Source organism: Peromyscus leucopus, chromosome 4 (assembly GCF_004664715.2).
Source record: "Peromyscus leucopus breed LL Stock chromosome 4, UCI_PerLeu_2.1, whole genome shotgun sequence".
Taxonomy (NCBI): Eukaryota; Metazoa; Chordata; class Mammalia; order Rodentia; family Cricetidae; genus Peromyscus; species Peromyscus leucopus.
In genome coordinates, this window is record NC_051066.1 from 130,354,932 (window position 1) to 130,372,589 (window position 17,658).

Here is a 17,658-nt window from a genome sequence, read left to right on the forward strand (position 1 = left end):
ACCATGATAAATGAAGAGCCCATGAGAATAGGAAGAAGCAAAGTGCTAGAGAGGTCCCCAGAAATCCACAAAGATACCTCCATAATAGATTACTGGCAATGATCGAGAGAAAGCCTGAAATGACCTACTCTGGTGATATGATGGCCAAACACCCTAACTGTCGTGCTAGAAATCTCATCCAATGACTGATGGAAGCGGTTGCAGAAACCCACAGCCAGGCCCCAGGTGGAGCTCTGGGAATCCAATCAGTGAGAAAGAGGAGGGATTGTATGAGCAAGAATTGTTGAGACCAAGATTGGAATAAGCACAGGGACAAATAGCCAAACTAGTGGGAACGCATGAACTATGAACCAATAGCTGAGGAGCCCCCAACTGGATCAGGCCCTCTGGATAAGTGAGACAGTTGATTAGCTTGAACTGTTTGGGAGCCCCTCAGGCAGTGGGACCAGGACCTGTCCTTAGTGCATGAGCTGGCTGTTTGGAACCTGGGGCCTATGCTGGGACACTTTGCTCAGCCTGGAAGGAGGGGACTGGACCTGCCTGGACTGAATCTACCAGACTGAGCTGAATTCCCAGGGGAGTCCTTGCCCTGGAGAAGATGGAATAGGGAGTGGGCTGGGGGAAGGGGGGGACAGGAGGAGGGAGGACAGGGGAATCTGTGGCTGATATGTAAAATTAAATTAAATTATAAAATTTTTAAAAAGCTTAAAAAAGATGGCACTAGACAAAATAAATTAATAAATAGATAGTAGTAGCACATATCATAAGTACATGAAAAATCTTCAGCATTTCATTAAATGCCTCACAGCAACTCCATGAGTTATAAAACTGTCACCCTGTTTACACATGAGAATTCTGGAAGAGAAAGGTACTTGTCTAAAGTCACACAGAGAGGAACTGGCCATGTCAGCCCCGTCGAAGCCATCAGTCACACGCAGGCAGCAAGATTCCAAAGCTCACACTCTTAATTGTGAACTCTCTCACACATACACCCAAGTCTTCCCTTCTTCCCAACAACCCCCTCCAGCCTTCCCTCTGCCCCCCCCATGGGGAATATGATGAAATCCAGGTTCAGGTGAATTGACAAACTCAAACAAGGAAGTGTTGACAGCTCAGAGATGAGAGGAGGGCCAGAGAACTTCTTATCTCCATCTTTCAATTCAGACTCCCTAATCCGAAATGCTTCACCGGGGATTTGCAACCCTAAACGCCATGTTCCCGAACATTCCACTTGATAGCCTTGGCTTGCAGGGTTCTTCCTGCTCTTGAGTCAAAGAGCAAACACAGGAGGCTAGGAGGCCAAGGGCTGCTGTTTCCGTGGGGGACAGCTTCTGTCTGCATTCCTCCTGGCACCTCCCGGGGCTTCTCACGGTCTCCAGCAAGATGCCCCCTTGGTGTTCTCTAATCCTGTCTTCGTTATAAGGTTCACAGAGTCAGAGCTTTTCCACACTTGCTCCCAGGACAGCTTGTTGGACTATGGATCCCTCTGGTGCTCTTAGGGTTCACAGTGATGGGTAGATAAAACAGAAATGTGTCCCCCAATAGTTGGAACTTTTGTCCAGGTCCCACCTCTGGGTGCCTTAAACTTTCCTTGCCCTCTGGTGTCCAGACAGCCTTTGAATGAGCTCTGTAGCTGGCGCTACACCACTTTCCCCAAACTTTAGCCTCTCACAGCCTTGGGACGTGTTTGTGCTTAATTCTATGTTATAGGGGAGGTAACCTAGCTCAAAGAGAAGCCTTGAGAATGTTCTAGAGTTTTCCCTCACAGTTCCTATAGTTAACAGTGATGTAACTCATACTCTAAAGACCACTGAGAGGCTTTAGGTTGAGTTATTACCGCAATTTTTTTAATTCAAAAATGAATGAAATAGAAAAGAAAGAGAAGCAAAGGATGAGGAAAGAAATGTTTTTTCCCAGCGTCATTCAGCTGGTGATGAGCCTGTCAGATTTGGAACTCTGCGCCCACTGACGTCATGGCCCATATGAGGCCTCCAGAGAACATGGCCAGTTCTTCCTGAACTGAAGACTCTGCAAACTTGTCCTTGCAAGGCACTGAAACAATAAGCCCTAAATGAGGATAACCTGTTGTCACTTGTCTCTAGCTGAGGTGACCTCAGGCAGGTCACAGCTTTATCTGAACCTCAGTTTCCTCCAAAAGATTGTGACAAACAGTATCAGTCCCCAGTGCCTCCTAAGAGGATTTTGCCGCTGTCTGTCCCTGATGCTGGTGAGGTCAGTCTCAAGGGGGGTTTGCCTGTGGCTAACACTGCCTGAGAAGACCCATTAGATCCATTTTCTCGTCAAACTCCCTCCTTCCCTCACCCCCTCTGCCCTCCGGAGTTTCCAAGTCCATCTGAAATCCTTCTCAAGTTTACCTCCCTGTATTCCATTCCCAATTCTAGAGAATGAACCTGGAATAGACTGTAATCTTTTAAGAAGGCAACTCAGCTCTGCTCTTTAAAAATAAAGCCTGTGTGGGCTGGGGCTGGATTTCAATGGTCTTTGGAACATCTTCTATACCACCCTGCTATATTCTGTGAGATAGATTTTTCTTAAGCCTCTGCAAATCATGTCTTCTGTTCTTGGTTAATATGAAAACCAAAACTGTGATCCACGCCCATCACTAGTATAGGCTCCGGAGTACAATCCGTATATCTGGGAAGGGGGAAGAAGGGACACCACCAACATGTGACTTCTCTGAAGCATATTGGGCCTCATATTGGCCTGGAACACTAACTATGAGTCTTGCTGCTGTATCTTCTCAGGAGCTTCCCTGCTGGGGCACCATGGAACTCCTCAAGGAGCAATTCTAGCAGAAGTAGAGATAGGTGTTAAGTTTCCTAAGTCTAAGGTTTGGGCCCAGCTAGTGAGAGCAGATGGATGGGTACCAAGGGCAGTATGGATGGGGAATGTTTCCGACTGAAATGCCCTGGCCCCTACTATGATGGTCCCACAAAGCCATATTAGGTTAGAATTCATACAAGTTCACACTGAGAGAAGGGTGCTTTTACTGAATGTTACCTTAGTATGTTTGACCAATCGGGGACTTTTTAAACTCAGGGCAGAGTGCTGAAAGTAACCAGGTAAGGATGTAAAACAAGAGTTCCCACCTTCAAGACCAGACAGTCCCCTGTGTTGGAGCGGGGGTAGGAGGAATCCAAGAGAAACTGAAGAGAACACAGTTCCAGGGTTTCAAAAGGCATCACACACTGCCTCTCTCCCTCCCAAGACAGAACCCGGTGTGGATGGACTCAGGAAACCCCACAGACATGCTTAGTGGGGAATAGAGGGTGCCTGTGCTCACACCCCTGCCCAGGGCCAAGACAAGGAATGACCCAAGGAGAGATGGTGAGCCAGAGGGCTTAGATGGGTACAGGCAGCTGGGCTAACAGCCCCCATAGTCTTGCCTGAGGGTATGGGCAGAGACGATGCTGTGTATTCACGGAGGAGACAGTAAATGCTAAATCTGAGGAAGCCAGGTGGCATGGAATGTGCCTGTTTTTCCAGTCAAGGTAGCCTCCTCTGAGCACCATGGTACAGGTAAGGGCCCTGGGGCAGAAATGAGACCTCAGAGGGAGATGAAGACATTTCTGTAACTGAACAAAATGCCATCAGAAGTAGCAGGTGTAAACCGGAAGAATGTGTGGATGCCTACGCTACCAAACGAGATGTGTACCAGCTCCCCAATTGTGCTCTCCTCACAGCCCTGAGGTGTGTGATGCCATCTCCATATTAGACAGGAGGAAAAAGCTTCCATAACTGGAGTGGCCCTCCCAGGTCAGCATGTAGCTAAGACCCAACCTGCCCTGCTTTCTGCTACAACAGATACCCAGTCTCCAAACTTTCAAGATTTCCATCAACTGAATACACAACCCCAACTCTTTTCCAGGCCTAATCTGCCTCAATTTACCCAAAGGTTAATAGCAAGACCTACTTTCAGAACAGGCTTAGGGGCATTCCTATCATCCCAGCACCCAGGAGTCTGAGGCAGGAGGATAAGTTCAAGGCCAGCCTGGGCTTCATAGTAACTTCAAGGCAATCCCGTGTGATATTGCTTGGCCTGGGTTGTTCTCACCATTCAAGACCTCGACCTCTCCCTGTCTTGGTTTTTCCCTCTGTAAAATAGTCCTCATAGTACTAAGTAGTGGAAAGTAATGCTTCATTACTCTATCTGAGGAAAGGATAGGGGTTAGGGGGGAGATCAGGCGGGTGCAGGATCCCTCAAGCATGGCAACCCGGAAAGATGTTTCCAGAACACAGAAGTGGAAAGTGGGAACTCAAAACAGAGCCAATGTGAGAAATCAAGTTGGACAGCAAGTGTGGGGAAGGCTCCAGGCCCAGTTTCTCACTGTAGAAACCCAAACCCCACCTCACCAGGATGAATGGACCTGGCACAGGCGAGGGCCTGGCAAGTATTCACTCCTGGCATTGGTTCCTTGCTATTATTATCCAATGAGCTGACTCCGAACTCTACCGCTTCCTCTCTGGACCATTTGTGCTAACCGGGCCCAAGTTTCCTCCTCTGTAAGGAAACAGCAGTGACCTTTCTGTCCCAAGATCTTATGAGGACCTACAGGCACATGACAGCCATGTACCAAGGGCTTGAAAAACAAAAGATCCAGCTCATACATGCACACAAATGAAACTGAAGGGTAGCTCAAGATAGGGAGGGCAAGTGTAGTTTGACTCCTAACACGGTGGGAACAAGAGTTTGCCAACTGTAGAAGGGAAGAATGAGACCCGGGGACGAGAGCCACATGAGTTGAGAACAAGGTCAAGGATCCGGAGTGGTCTGACCGACTGCTCTTTCAACACTGAAAGTCTGGTCTTCCAGCCATGTGAGCAGGGGCCTTCAACCTCCGCCTCGTGCATGAAACCATGAAGTCTTGAGTAAGCCTCCATCTCAGATTTTCTTGTTTAATTTGTGGACTGAACAGCTTAACTGACTCACCTGTTAACCTGATTGACAATTATTTACTTTGGAGAGCCCTGAAAGACGCTTCCACATTGCAGAAATTGGAATTATCTCGAAGCCCATCAACCAATATTGGGTTTCCCAATTCCCATTCTATAAAAGAGGCTGATTCCTCAGTGGGAGACGTGGTAGGAGAGGAGCCCAGGACAACTGCTGAGACCTCGAGACTCAGGTGAGACCTGCCCCTCCTCTGTTCCACAGACGCTCCGGGTAGCAGGAGGCCAAGCCCCTCATGCTAGACTGGTGCTCGCAGATTGTACTGTCACTAACTGGGGACCTTACAAGAGAAACAGTGATGGCCTTGGTCAGGGGCAAGGACTGGCCATTCACTCACCTTTCCTAGACAGGGCAGCATTGATAGAGTTGGGAGCTCTCAACATGCCCTAAGTCAACACTCTAGGGAAGATATTTTAACTTGAGGTTACCCATCACAGTTGAGAAGCTGTCTCTGGTCATGTGACCTTGGACATTCTGTGGCTCTTGATGGTATCCACAAATCATCACGGCCTGAACACAGACCAAAGAACCATCCCTTAGCAGGGCTGATGATGGCCAAGCAGTTCAGATCTTCAGCCTCTGCCATGTTGGAGCCTCTCCATCCACATTGAAGAGCAGGGCTGAGGGCAAAGGGTCAGGCCACCACAGTCATGTCCCCCAGCCCCAGAGTAAACCTGACAGTCACTTAACCACACAAGTTTCTGGGTCAGGCACGCTTGACTTCAGCTCCTCTCTCTACTGCACCTTGTGACCTTGGGGGAGACTGCCTTGAGTCACTGGGCCTCTGTTCCAACTGTGCAGTGGGGGTTGTCCCATCTGAGGATGTGGTGACAATGAAGTTGGTGACTGAATGTATCAGCCTGTGGCCTGGGACAGACTACACCATGGCAGTGTTAGCTGTTGTTGCTAGTTATCACCCCCTGGGGTCTAGGGGAGGAAAGAAACTCATGCCTGAGACAGGGCAGGCTGTGCAGAGAACTCTGATATCCACACCACAGTGACTTGCCATTCTTTCTGCAGATACCAAGAGATGTTTCTAGTTGGGAGCCTCGTTGTCCTCTGTGGGCTGCTGGCCCAGAGCTCAGCCCAGCTGGCAGGGCTGCCCTTGCCCCTGGGCCAGGGTCTGCCCTTGCCACTGAACCAGGGCCTGCCCTTGCCCTTGGGCCAGGGTCTGCCTTTGGCCGTGACCCCAGTTCTGCCTTCAAATCCCACAGGCCATCTTGCCGGAAGCTTCACAGACGGTGAGTCTATGACAGTCTCTTTCAGGGTATATGTGCATGCATGTCTGTGTTTACACATGCGTGCTCTAGTGTATACAACCTCCCAACACCAGGAAGGGAAGCATGAGTGACAAAGAGGTTGTGACGACCTGAGGTCAGCCGACGTGACCCCTGAGGCCCTTTTCTCTTTTGCAGCTCTCAGCGGTGGCCTGCTGTCTGGGGGACTGTTGGGCATTTTGGAAAGTATTCCACTCCTGGATATTATAAAGTCTGGAGACGGGCATTCTAATGGCCTGGTTGGGGGCCTGCTTGGAAAACTGACTTCATCAATCCCTCTCCTGAACAGTATCCTTGAGTAAGTTGACCCAATGAGGGATTGGGCTCCCAGCCCCAGGCAGCAGCCCTACAGAGAGAGAGGAGTGGGCTGAGCATAGAACCAAGACTGGTCCCCAGGCCTCTCTCCACTCTACCAGGAACAGTGGCCCTTTGGACCTGGAGTTGCCCTCGGTCCTAAGGCACAGCCTGGGCTCCCCCAGCAGCTATTATCCCCATGACAACCCTTCCATGTCAGCTCCATAATCCCCAGCTCCCAGATGGAAAAACTGAGGCACAGAGATGTGCCTGCACTCACACAGCTAGGGTGGTGCAGAGTCAGGAATCTAACTCAGAGAAGCCCCAAGCTGGGACTTTTCCACCCACTGCACTCACTGTGCTCATCCCATCTGGGGAATGTCAGCTGTCACTAGCCTGTCCTCAACCGTATCACCTAAGTGATGTGACCTGATGTGGAGCTCCCCATGAGCCACCCAGAGCTTCCTAGGCACAAAGCCACAATGGGAAGCTTGTTGCCAGGAACCAGATACTCGAGCCCTAGTCCTTAGTAAGACTGGACTATTACCAGGATTCCCAGCTTCCCAGGCCTTTGCTTCCTGACCTGCAGACAGCCAGACAGACTTCAGTTTGATTGACATAAGAACTGTGTGCTGGATAACCCGAGGTCAGGCACCTGGTCTCCTGGGCTTGGTTTCTCCATCTGTGAGAAGAGACCAGGGAAGGGTAAATACCTGGCACCATGGATGGCTCCGGGAAGGCTCCCTCCCACCATTTTCCATTCTTTCCAACCTCTGCTCTTTAAGCCCTATGACAGGCACTGATATGCTACTGCAGGTTATGACAGAACAAGGGATTTCTGCCCTAAGTCCTGTGCAGACCTTATTCTAGTTGCCCATGTATCTTCTGTGACAGTCCACCTATCCATCCATCCATCTTTCCTTCCTTTCATCTACTTGCTCTCCTATCTGACCTTCTATATATCCAATTACCCATCTCCCCCCAACCCACAGAACCATCCACTTGCTTTAAAAGGTTCCGTGCTGTCATGCACAGTCTCTTTCATCAAATACCTCCTAGACCTGAGATGGATAGAGGACCTTGTGTGTTAGGATTCCATTCAGGCAGAACTTAGGGAAGATGGATGTGACTGGAAGACTGTCTCCCTGTCTTCCTCATCTCGAGCGGCCAGCTCTCCCTCTGAGATGACTAAATTTGTGTGGAAGTGCTTTCCAGGCTTCAGACTTGAGGCACTGATTTTCATCCCTCTAATGTTGCCCCTGGACAGCATAAAAATCACTGACGCCCAACTGCTGGAACTTGGCCTTGTGCAGAGCCCTGACGGCCATCGTCTCTACGTCACCATCCCTCTGGGCTTGACACTCAAAGTGAACACGTGAGTAGGTCTCCAGGGGGTGAGAAAGGGGATGGCTCACAAAGGGAGAGCTTGATGGCTCTGAGAAGCTGCAAATGCCTGGGTCGCCAAGCTTAGCACATTTGCCTTTTTGTGGAGCAAACTTAGCCATGTAGTTTGACTTCTCTGAGTCTTGCTTTCTCCTCCTTGGGAGATGAAAACAACCATGAAAAGATAGGGTAAGATGAGCCTGGCTCTCCTGTCAAGAAGAAACCCTCCACCTTGAAATGTAGGGAAGGGTCAGGTACCAGTGGGATTGTTTCCTCCTTTTCTGGCAGGCCCCTGGTCGGAATTGGAATTTTGGAACTGGCTGTGAAGCTGAACATCACTGCAGAAGTCTTGGCCGTGAAAGACAATCAGGGGAGGATCCACCTGGTCCTTGGTGACTGCACCCACTCCCCTGGCAGCCTGCAAATCACCTTGCTCAATGGGTGAGGCTAACGAGCTAGCTTCTCCCACCCAGAGACAGCAGTGTGGAGTTACAGAACAATGGGTGGACAGATGAGTAAGAGTATAGAAAGGAGGATGTGTGTGAGGAGGAGGATGGGTAGGTAGATTAATGAATGTGTGTTTGGTGAGGGAAGGGAAAGATACACAGACATGGACAGATGGACAAGTAAATGAATACGTGAATGTTCACTTATCTCTTGTTAGATAGAATGGCCAATGTTTTAATGCTATGAAAAAGCAACAGCGTACACATTATGATTTTTTTTAATGATATTAGTACTTTTGTCTGTTTTATCTGCTTCATGGACCCTCACAGATAGTCTATCTAAAATTGTCTTATCTAGTTATTACAAAAAGACAAATTTTATTACTGTGAGTTGCTCAAAAAGTAAACTAGACGGTGTTAGAGAACATTATTCTGTTTATTATGTCAGCATATTTATAATAAGATGACCAATTTACAATGGATTAGGCAATGAATAGTTTGAATTTAAGCCCCACCTGTCACAGGGGATGTGAACTTCACTAGTATTTCTCCAATTTTGTCTCATCTCATTTATTTGTAATATGAAACTACATTGAGGTTATTGACAGAATCCACCAGAGGTAAATAGATGCAGCACTTATTTGGATTGCTTGTTCCAGTTGCCTGTCACGTGGGAAGGCCCAGTCATACGTAGTATAGGACCTGTCCACACTATGGTTCACATTTGCTAAATATGTATATTGGGATTTGTGTGTATCATTTCATTAAGTCCCCATGACAACTAACTACTAAGCTTTGTTCATACATTCATGGATCCCACAGTCTTGTTGTGAACCTACTATGTCCTTGAAATGTGTGTTTATTCTACACGCCTCTGTGTGTGCACAGCTGGGCTGGGTGTAACTCTCTTCATCTAGGATCCTTGCTATTTCACCTGCCATGGACATGAGTGTGCAAGGCCTGGTCTCAGTTACTGGGTGCCGAGACTGAGTGTGCATAGTGGCTGCTGAACTTCTCCAGACCAACCCCAAGCCTCTGGGTCACACCCATGCCTTTCTCTTCCAGAGTCACTCCCCTTCAAAGCGTTTTAGACAGCCTCACAGGGATATTGACTAAAGTCCTTCCTGACCTGGTGCAGGGCAAGGTAAGGGACCAAAAGGACAGTCCCCTGTCCCATGGGTCTTAGAGCTTCTCAGGCTGAAAGAGAGCCCTGGAGTGAACTTGAGCTACTCCATATGAGATATCCATCTATCAGTCCATCTGTCCTGTGGTCCAGTTGTCTGTGTTACTTCTTTCTGGCCCTCCAAACACATTGGTTGGCTTCTTCTGGGCTGTAGAAAGTATCTCTGAATCTATTCCACCTTGGGCATGCTGCTTCTCCAAGGGTCTCCTTGCAGGAGGTCCTGTGCCTAACTCCTCTCTCTGGCCTGGGTCAGGTATGTCCTCTGGTCAATGGGATTCTCAGCCGTTTGGATGTCACCCTGGTGCACGACATTGCTGGTAAGTGCTGTTTCCAAGTCTTCTCCCACTCCAAGGAAGCATTGGTTTCCCCCAAGGAGTTTGGTCCTGGCACATCAGGGGACAGCCAGGCCTCGCTGACCTCATCCCTCCCTCTTTGGGGGTATCTTTGTCCCCATGAATCCAGATGAGTTTGAGGTAAAGCCTGCCTCCTCCTCTCAGCCTGACCTGAGAAGGGCTAGACTGTCTGGAGGAGGAGGCTCAGCCTTCCCCACATGCCTGAGTGTGGTAAGCATGGCTGGTGACCAGAGCTCTTGCGGGACTCCTTCCCCACCAGATCATGACTCTAACCTGGCTTTTGTGTTGTTTTTGTTGTCCAGAATTACTGATCCATGGACTACAATTTGTCATCAAGATCTAGGCCTCCCAGGAAGGGAGGATCTGCCTTTAGTTGAGCTGGTGCGTACTCTTCCACATTCCTCAGTATTTGAGGATTGGCCGTTATCCTTCTAGAAGGAAGAGGGAATCTAGGGACAACGTCATCAGTATTAGTCAGCTTTCCATCACTCTAATGAAAGACCTAAGATAATCAACTTATAAAGAGAAAAGGGTTTCTTCTGGCTCACAGTCCATGACCAATTGTTTCATTGCTTTGAGGCCATGATAAGGCAGCATATTATAATGGAAGAAGCCAGTCATTCATTCAGTAGCCAAGAGACAGCAAGCGGTACAATTCCCTCTGAGGGCATGCCCCAGTCACCTAAAGACCTCCTACTCTCCAGAAACCCCACTCCCACTGGTTCCACTGTCTCTCAGCATCACCACTGTGGGGACCACACCTTTAACATCTCGGCCCTTAGGAGAACATCTAAGATTCAAGTTATAGCACTATCCAGAGAGAGACAAGCGTCCACATGAACATACACAGGAATATACACAAAGGTCCACAGAAAAGCTGACAGAGGTGGAGAGACACAGGTACACAGGTGCCATGTCAACACAACTGCAAAAAGAAACATGCATCATCCTGGATGGAGACACACACACACACACACACACACACACACACACACACACACACACCAGCCAGGTGATACAAATGCATGCAGTCTCACACCACTATGTTTACACACACATGCAAACATATACAGACTCGCCACAGTCAAGTCCACACAGGTACAAAGAGCCAAGCTCCTTATGGCTAAGATCTTACACTCGGGTCTCAGAATGCCTCCATCCCTCAGAGGGCCAGTTTGATGATGAACAATACCATTGAGTGTCACTGACTTCATATCTCCCTCCTGATTGAATTCTCCTCCCAACAGAGAATTGCTGCTTCTCAGTCTGCTGCCTCTTGCCCAGCTTCCCATGGCTCACAGAAGGGGGCCCATGTACTGGGAAATGATATGCTTACCTTCTCCCCAAGGAACTTGATCTCCTTTCCCACCAAGAATGATTAATCCCATGATCATCACTAAATAAAATGGCTCTTCATCTGCAATAATGTCTTGTGTTGTTCACTATTAATTGAGACTTTAGAAGCTAGAAAAAGCACTATCTGGGAAGTCAGGGCTGTGCCCTAGAGTCTCACATCCTGAGTCTGAGTGGTCTCGAAGAGCTGAGGGCTGGGGTTCAGGTGAATGGAGTTTAGGGTGGGTACCCTGCTGTTCTTAGGTGGTGTGGATGAGCACTCAGGCATCGATGTTCACACACAGGTTACCACACAAGAAGTGAAGCCACCGATAGTAGATAGGCTCCAGAGCTGAGCATGAGAGGAGGGTGTGTGAGGACATATGTGGTTCCGGGCCACTTCTCAGGCTGGGTGTTAGAGGCAGCCAGGAATGTGGAAAGGTGAACTGATCATAGCAGGAAGAGAGGGCCTGAATGGGGGCCACTCTGTGTGAAGATGCTGGAGAGACCCTGAAGAAGACGCCTGGAAAGCTAAAGGACATTGTCCTGCTGGTCTCTCTTCTCTTCTTCCAGCAGCAGGAGGACAGAAATGACAAAGGAAAGAGCAGCAGGAAGGAAGGACACCGTGGTCCAGGGTTAACTGCTTGTGAAAAGCAGTAGAGGCTAATAGGAGCTGTCTTTTTTTTCCCCCAAGGGGAAAAACTTGATTTTGAGGAAGTGAGAAAAGGAAGGAAGAGGAAAGTTGAGATTGTATAGACTACTGAAAGACTGGATGCAAGAAAAGGGTCTCTGGGTGATCAGAAAATCAAAAGCCCCCAGTCTTGGTCTAAAGAAAAAGAGGCAGCCAGTGGACACCAGAGCCAGGGAGGGATTAGAGCAACTCCAAGGCCTCTTTCCCAGAGCGATGGCAACGTGTGACCTGCTCACTGGGTCCCTGCACATTTTTCAGTTTGCCTTCATTTGACCTGAGGCAGAGTTCACAGACTAGGAATGTACAACTGTTCACGTGCATTTGCTGAGAAACAGTCAGGGGTCTTGCTTAGCGCTGGCTGCCTGAGGTGGTGTTAACATTTAAGACAAACAACACACCAGTGATAATCTTCAAAGGAAAACCTGGGGACTTGGAAGTAGGCTCTGAAAATAGTCAGCACATTCTTGGGATTCCAGGAAGCCACTCGTGTGTGTGTGTGTGTGTGTGTGTGTGTGTGTGTGTGTGTGTGTGTGTGTGTGTGTTGGGGTTTCTGAGGTTCAAAACAGCCCAAGGAGGGCCTAGGCTCTCGCCTCTGGCTAACCCGAAAGTTCTGTGAGAGCAAGTGGTATAGACTAAGGAAAGGGTGTGTTAAATAAGATGATGAGAGGCCATTGCTCTGGGCTGAGTTCCTGCACCAGGCCCCAGCAGGTCAGTCTGAACCAGAACTGACTCACTCATTCAGAGCATATGAAAGCTAAGGACCGCCTGGGTCCAATGCACCCCCTGGGCCTTTAGTCCTGCAGAGCTATCAGTATCCCGGCCCATATTTGAATCTTGGACCACATCTGGTTGTTCCGTCCCTCCTGGTGAGCTGGCTATTTGATCGTGGAGCCTCCAGGACCTTAGAGATTCTGGCTGGGCCATTCTTGTATGTGTCAATTCCATTGGGAAATGGAGTTCTGTTTAGTCTGTTCATTTGTATTGGTGGGGCTTCATTCAAGTGAAGGCAGGTCAAGTCACAGCATCACTCTAAGGTATATGGTCTTCTCCAGCACCCAGTAGCAAGCAAAGAGCTGCCCTTTGAAGATATGTGTACGGAAATCATCTCAGACAATATATGTGTCCAACAACCTAGAAGCTGTGCATCCCAGGAATAGTTTCCTGTTGCCATAAAAACCAATCCGCATAGGCAAAGGATATGGACACCTGTGGTGTCTCTGGGCCAGCAGCTCCAGAAGTCTTAAAGGCCATGTGTGGGCTGTGGCTTGTTGAATGTCTTCCAAGGCATTTAAAACAAGTGGCTTCACAAGCCACCTTGATTAAGGGGACCAAAGTAAAAGCACCTAGATAGAGTACATGCAGTCCTCAGTTCTCAGAAACCCCAGTCCTATCATCAGGCTTGGTGGCAAGTACCATTTCCAGCTGAGCCATCTCTTCAGCCCGAGCCCATATAATGGACACCACCGAGGACAAAAATCATTTGGCCATTTGGGGGAATACGCTTTTGGCTCCCTGTCCATGTGCCCCCTGGGAAATGCCCCTGCTATTCAAGACTCTGGATTTTAGTTTAGTTAAGGACTGAGGTCAGTATCAGTTCTGGGTTTTCAGGGTGCCCTACTCTCAGAAGGTCGTCGACAGACTAGGTGACTAGACCTTTCCTGTGCCTGGGCTTGTTGAAGGTCAAACCCCACCCACGTGTGGCATGCTGCAGAGGTGCAAGTCTTCCTTCAGAAGCGCCTCGCAGGCAGTGGGCATATAAGGGATCTACATCCCTATCTCACAAGGAGATGGCGAAAACGGCACTCACCAAGCCAATAACAGAATGTCAGTCTCTAGTGAGGGTGCCACTGTCTCGGTGACAGGGATGGCACCAGCTGTCCCAGGGTCAAAGGCATCTAGTTTGTCGTAGCTTACTGCCAGCCTTCATGTCCCGGAAGCCTTGTGAACTAACATGGCCTCTCCATAGTGACAAGATTGTTTGTGACATTCTGCCTCAGTAAGCACTGGATGAAGAAAGGAAGCATCTCATTTCCCTCCAGCTACACAGCATAGCTTTTGCTGACTAACCCACTGGGGCTTGGCTGGCAGGCAGTGGTTCACGCATCCGCCTCCTCTGGCTCAAATCCTTAACTGTGAGCAGGCACATTCCCTCGGGTGCTGATGGCATTCTATTCCTCGAGTAGCCAATGTGTAGAGCTGTTATGCACTCAGCAATAGGAACCGTAGTCACTAGCACTCAAAAACATCCAAAAGCCCCACCCATGTGCACATAAGCATCACAGGCAGAAAAACACCCTGGGTCAGCAAATCAGCCTCAAATTACCTGATGTCACCTGTTTCCATTGTCTCCTAGGGAGACCAGAAAATCCTGTCATGGAAGCACCAATATGCAAAAGCCACAGGAAAGTCTGCATCCTCCTCTGGCTCCTTTTCTATCTTAACAGGGGAACAAGGCCACCAGTCATTTGGCCCCATCCCCGAGATGACCATTCAGCCTCAGACATTTGTATCTACACTCAAACAAGCACCAACCTGGCTGTGGTGTGAGGCTTCTCTGGCCTTTTCTCCATATCTGCTCTTTCACTGTCAAATCTCTCCCTCAGAAAATGACCTGATTTTAAGCCTCATTCTCATTTAGACTGTAAGTTTCATTAATGCATGAAAACAGGTCTTCGTAGGGGGCCTCAAGCAACCCAGACCAAGGAGGGTTCCCTGCACAGGTCCCTCCGTGTGTTCTACGCATCACCTGGGATGTTATGAGAGTTCATTCACCACATTATCCCTGTAAAGACAAAGGATGGCCAGCACCTCAGTCAGCCTATCACCCCCTCCCCCCACTGCTAACCCCATCTTGGAACAATGACAAACCATTTGATAATGCCGTGGCCCGTTTCCTTGGTAACCCTGCTTAATGTGCCAGACCTAATGATCAGGAAGCAGAGAGGGAGCAGGCCTGTGCTAGCAGATTTCCCTCTCTATCACCTGTGAGGGCTCACAGCCTGTGGCATGCTGCTGTCCACACTAAGGGCAGGGCCCCTCGCCCCTTAGTGGTCTCTAGAATTCTCTTTGTAGAGTCTTAAAGATGCATTTCACTAATTAGATAGGTGCTTTGCATCCAAACAAGAGGTCGGATGACCTGTCACACATGCTTTACTCATACAGGGGAGAGGAGGACAGAGACCACACCAACAGCTGATGCCAGCAACTAGCCAGGAACACCCCTGCTGGGCCACAGAGACTCCTATCCCTGGAACCCCACCCCACCCCCCAGCCCCCGCCTCCATGAAGTCTGCAAGTCTGGAAGCTGGGCACCTCTGCAGCCACTAATGCATACACTGATGCACCGGGAAGAAGGACAGTCTAAAGCAGAGGCACGGGTGCTGTGGCCTCTTTATCTCATGGTGACTGAGTCAGGACAGAAAGATGGGGACGCTGTGGGCCGCTGGAAGGAAAAGCTACTCCTCACTCTAGGGTTTGGTTAAAAACTCTCAGCTGCTGAGAGTAACTCCAGTTAAGATAACATTTTCTCTGTAGGTTGCTATAACAAACTGCCTTTTCTCTAGAAATATATTTTCAGGTGACAATGCTGGAATATTAATAAACCATGATTAAGGCCTGAGTGTACATGACCTCAGGTAGAGCCTCGCTCCTCCCCCAGATATTTTCTGAGACTCTCTCTCTCTCTCTCTCTCTCTCTCTCTCTCTCTCTCTCTCTCTCCCCCCACACACACACACACACACACACACACACACACACACACACACAAAATACTATGAACTTTTGTATACATAAGGATACGAGATATACTAACTTCTCCAATCCCTATGATCTAAGGAGTTATTCATTCACCATAATCTTGTCTGCTGCACCTCAGGAAACATTCTGTTACCTCATTTAAATTCCTTGGCAACCCTTTAAATACAAAACTTTCAAAAACCGCCAAAATTGTATATATAACAGTTATAAAGAAGACAAAGGCTGACTCCACTTTGAGAGGCCCACATCATGCCCTGAGAATGCCTGTCTCTTTTCCTGAATGCCTCTCCTTCTCATAACACACGTGTGTAAATCTATACTAAGCATCTCCTTTTAAACAAACTCCAGTTCTTCTCTATACAAACTTGTGGAGGCCCACAAAGATTTCCTAGCTAGATCTGAGCTTGCTTTACCCAGCAGAGCTGCATTAGAGGATTGCTTGACCATGTACATGGTTACTAGGTGATTGGAAAGCACTTGGCTATGCTGGGGGGACATCTTTTGCTCCACTCTTTGGCATTCCTTTAAAAAAAGCCCTTTAGAAGAGACAGAAGGGGCCAGTGGATAAAGATCCAGGTCCTCACGAGGCTGTCCTGTGTTTCCATCTGTCTCTCTCTCTCCTCTATCCTTCTATCTAAATCTCTTATCCTGCACTCCTCAAGAGTACCCTTGTGAGAGCCGGTCACCTGGCTGGTCTCCTACACAAGCTTCTACCGGAATCCTTTTCTCTGGTGAAACCAAGGATCCAGTTTCACCTGAGTGAAGAACCTGCAGAGGGAAAGGAACTCTTTAGGCTGCTGCAGGCAACAAATAGCATGGAGCAGAATCTCCACCACTATGGATGAAAGTATGGAGGTGTCCCAGGCCCAAGGCTCATTCTTAACCTGGCCAAGCCAAGGGTCAAAACACTGTATGCAAAGGACCTCCTCTCTCGGCACAACTGGGAAGCCACACGCCACAAAGAAGAGAAGCTTACAGAATTAGTTCAGTCTTAGACAGATGCCTGAAACAACCAGTTACAACAACAATAAGAAAACTCTGCAAGGGAGAAACAATCCAATTTGCAAAGTGGTTGTATTATATTTAAAGGTATGAGGCACAGAGGCATGAAGCAGGGACTGGAGAAATGGCTCGGTGGTTAAGAGCCCTTACTGCTCTTCTAAAGGACCTAGGCTTGGTTCTCAGCACCCACATAGTGGCTCACAACCATCTGTAACTCCAGTTCCGTGGAATCTGATGCCCTCTTCTGGACTTCATGAGCACTGCATGCACATAGTTCACATACATGCATGCAGACAAACATTTACAGGTGTAAAATATAATATTAGTTGTTCTATTTATAAAACGTATGAGACACACAAAAGAACAATAAAATATAGCTCCTACATTTGAGAAGTACCCAAGGACTCTTAGATGTTGAACTTACTACACAAAGTAAATTAAATTTTTTCTATTTTAAATATGTTCAATAAACATACATCTAAGAAGCTTTTAATCATTGTTCCATTGCTGTGATTAAATATCATGACTAAGGCAACTTACAAAAGGAAGCTTTCAATTGGGGGCTGGCTCACAGTTTCAGAGGGTGAGTCCTCGATCATCATGACAGGAAGCACAGCGGCAGGCAGGCATGGCCCTGGGGCAGTAGCTGAGAGTTCACAACTGATCCAGAACTTTCAGGAGTCAGAGAGAATGGGCCTGGCATGGGCTTTCGAAGCCTCACAGCCCCACCCCCAGTGACACACCTCCTCCGATAAACCACACCTCCTAATCCTTCCCAAACAGGTCCACTAACTGGGGCCCAATCATTCAATTATATAAGCCTGTGGAGGCCTTTCTCATTCAAACCCCACAGAAACCACAGTTTGTGAAAAAACTACAGAAAATTATCAGAACAATATCTTCCAAATAGAGAGTGTCAGTACTACAACAGGAATCAATGAGAAAGAACCTGCAAAGCCCTGGAGCTG

At 48.4% G+C, this 17,658-nt stretch overlaps 1 protein-coding gene across 1 annotated transcript; it reads left to right on the plus strand.

Moving 5' to 3' along the window:
• Nucleotides 1-5,042: 5,042 nt before the first annotated feature.
• Nucleotides 5,043-11,331, plus strand: Bpifa1 (BPI fold containing family A member 1). Its single transcript, XM_028889005.2, has 9 exons — nt 5,043-5,147; nt 5,993-6,213; nt 6,388-6,547; nt 7,811-7,918; nt 8,215-8,367; nt 9,438-9,516; nt 9,809-9,872; nt 10,211-10,289; nt 11,156-11,331. Exons 2-8 carry the CDS (start codon nt 6,003-6,005, stop codon nt 10,249-10,251), a joined length of 816 nt encoding a protein of 271 aa, XP_028744838.1. The 5' UTR covers nt 5,043-5,147; nt 5,993-6,002; the 3' UTR covers nt 10,252-10,289; nt 11,156-11,331.
• The last annotated feature ends 6,327 nt before the right edge of the window (nt 11,332-17,658 follow it).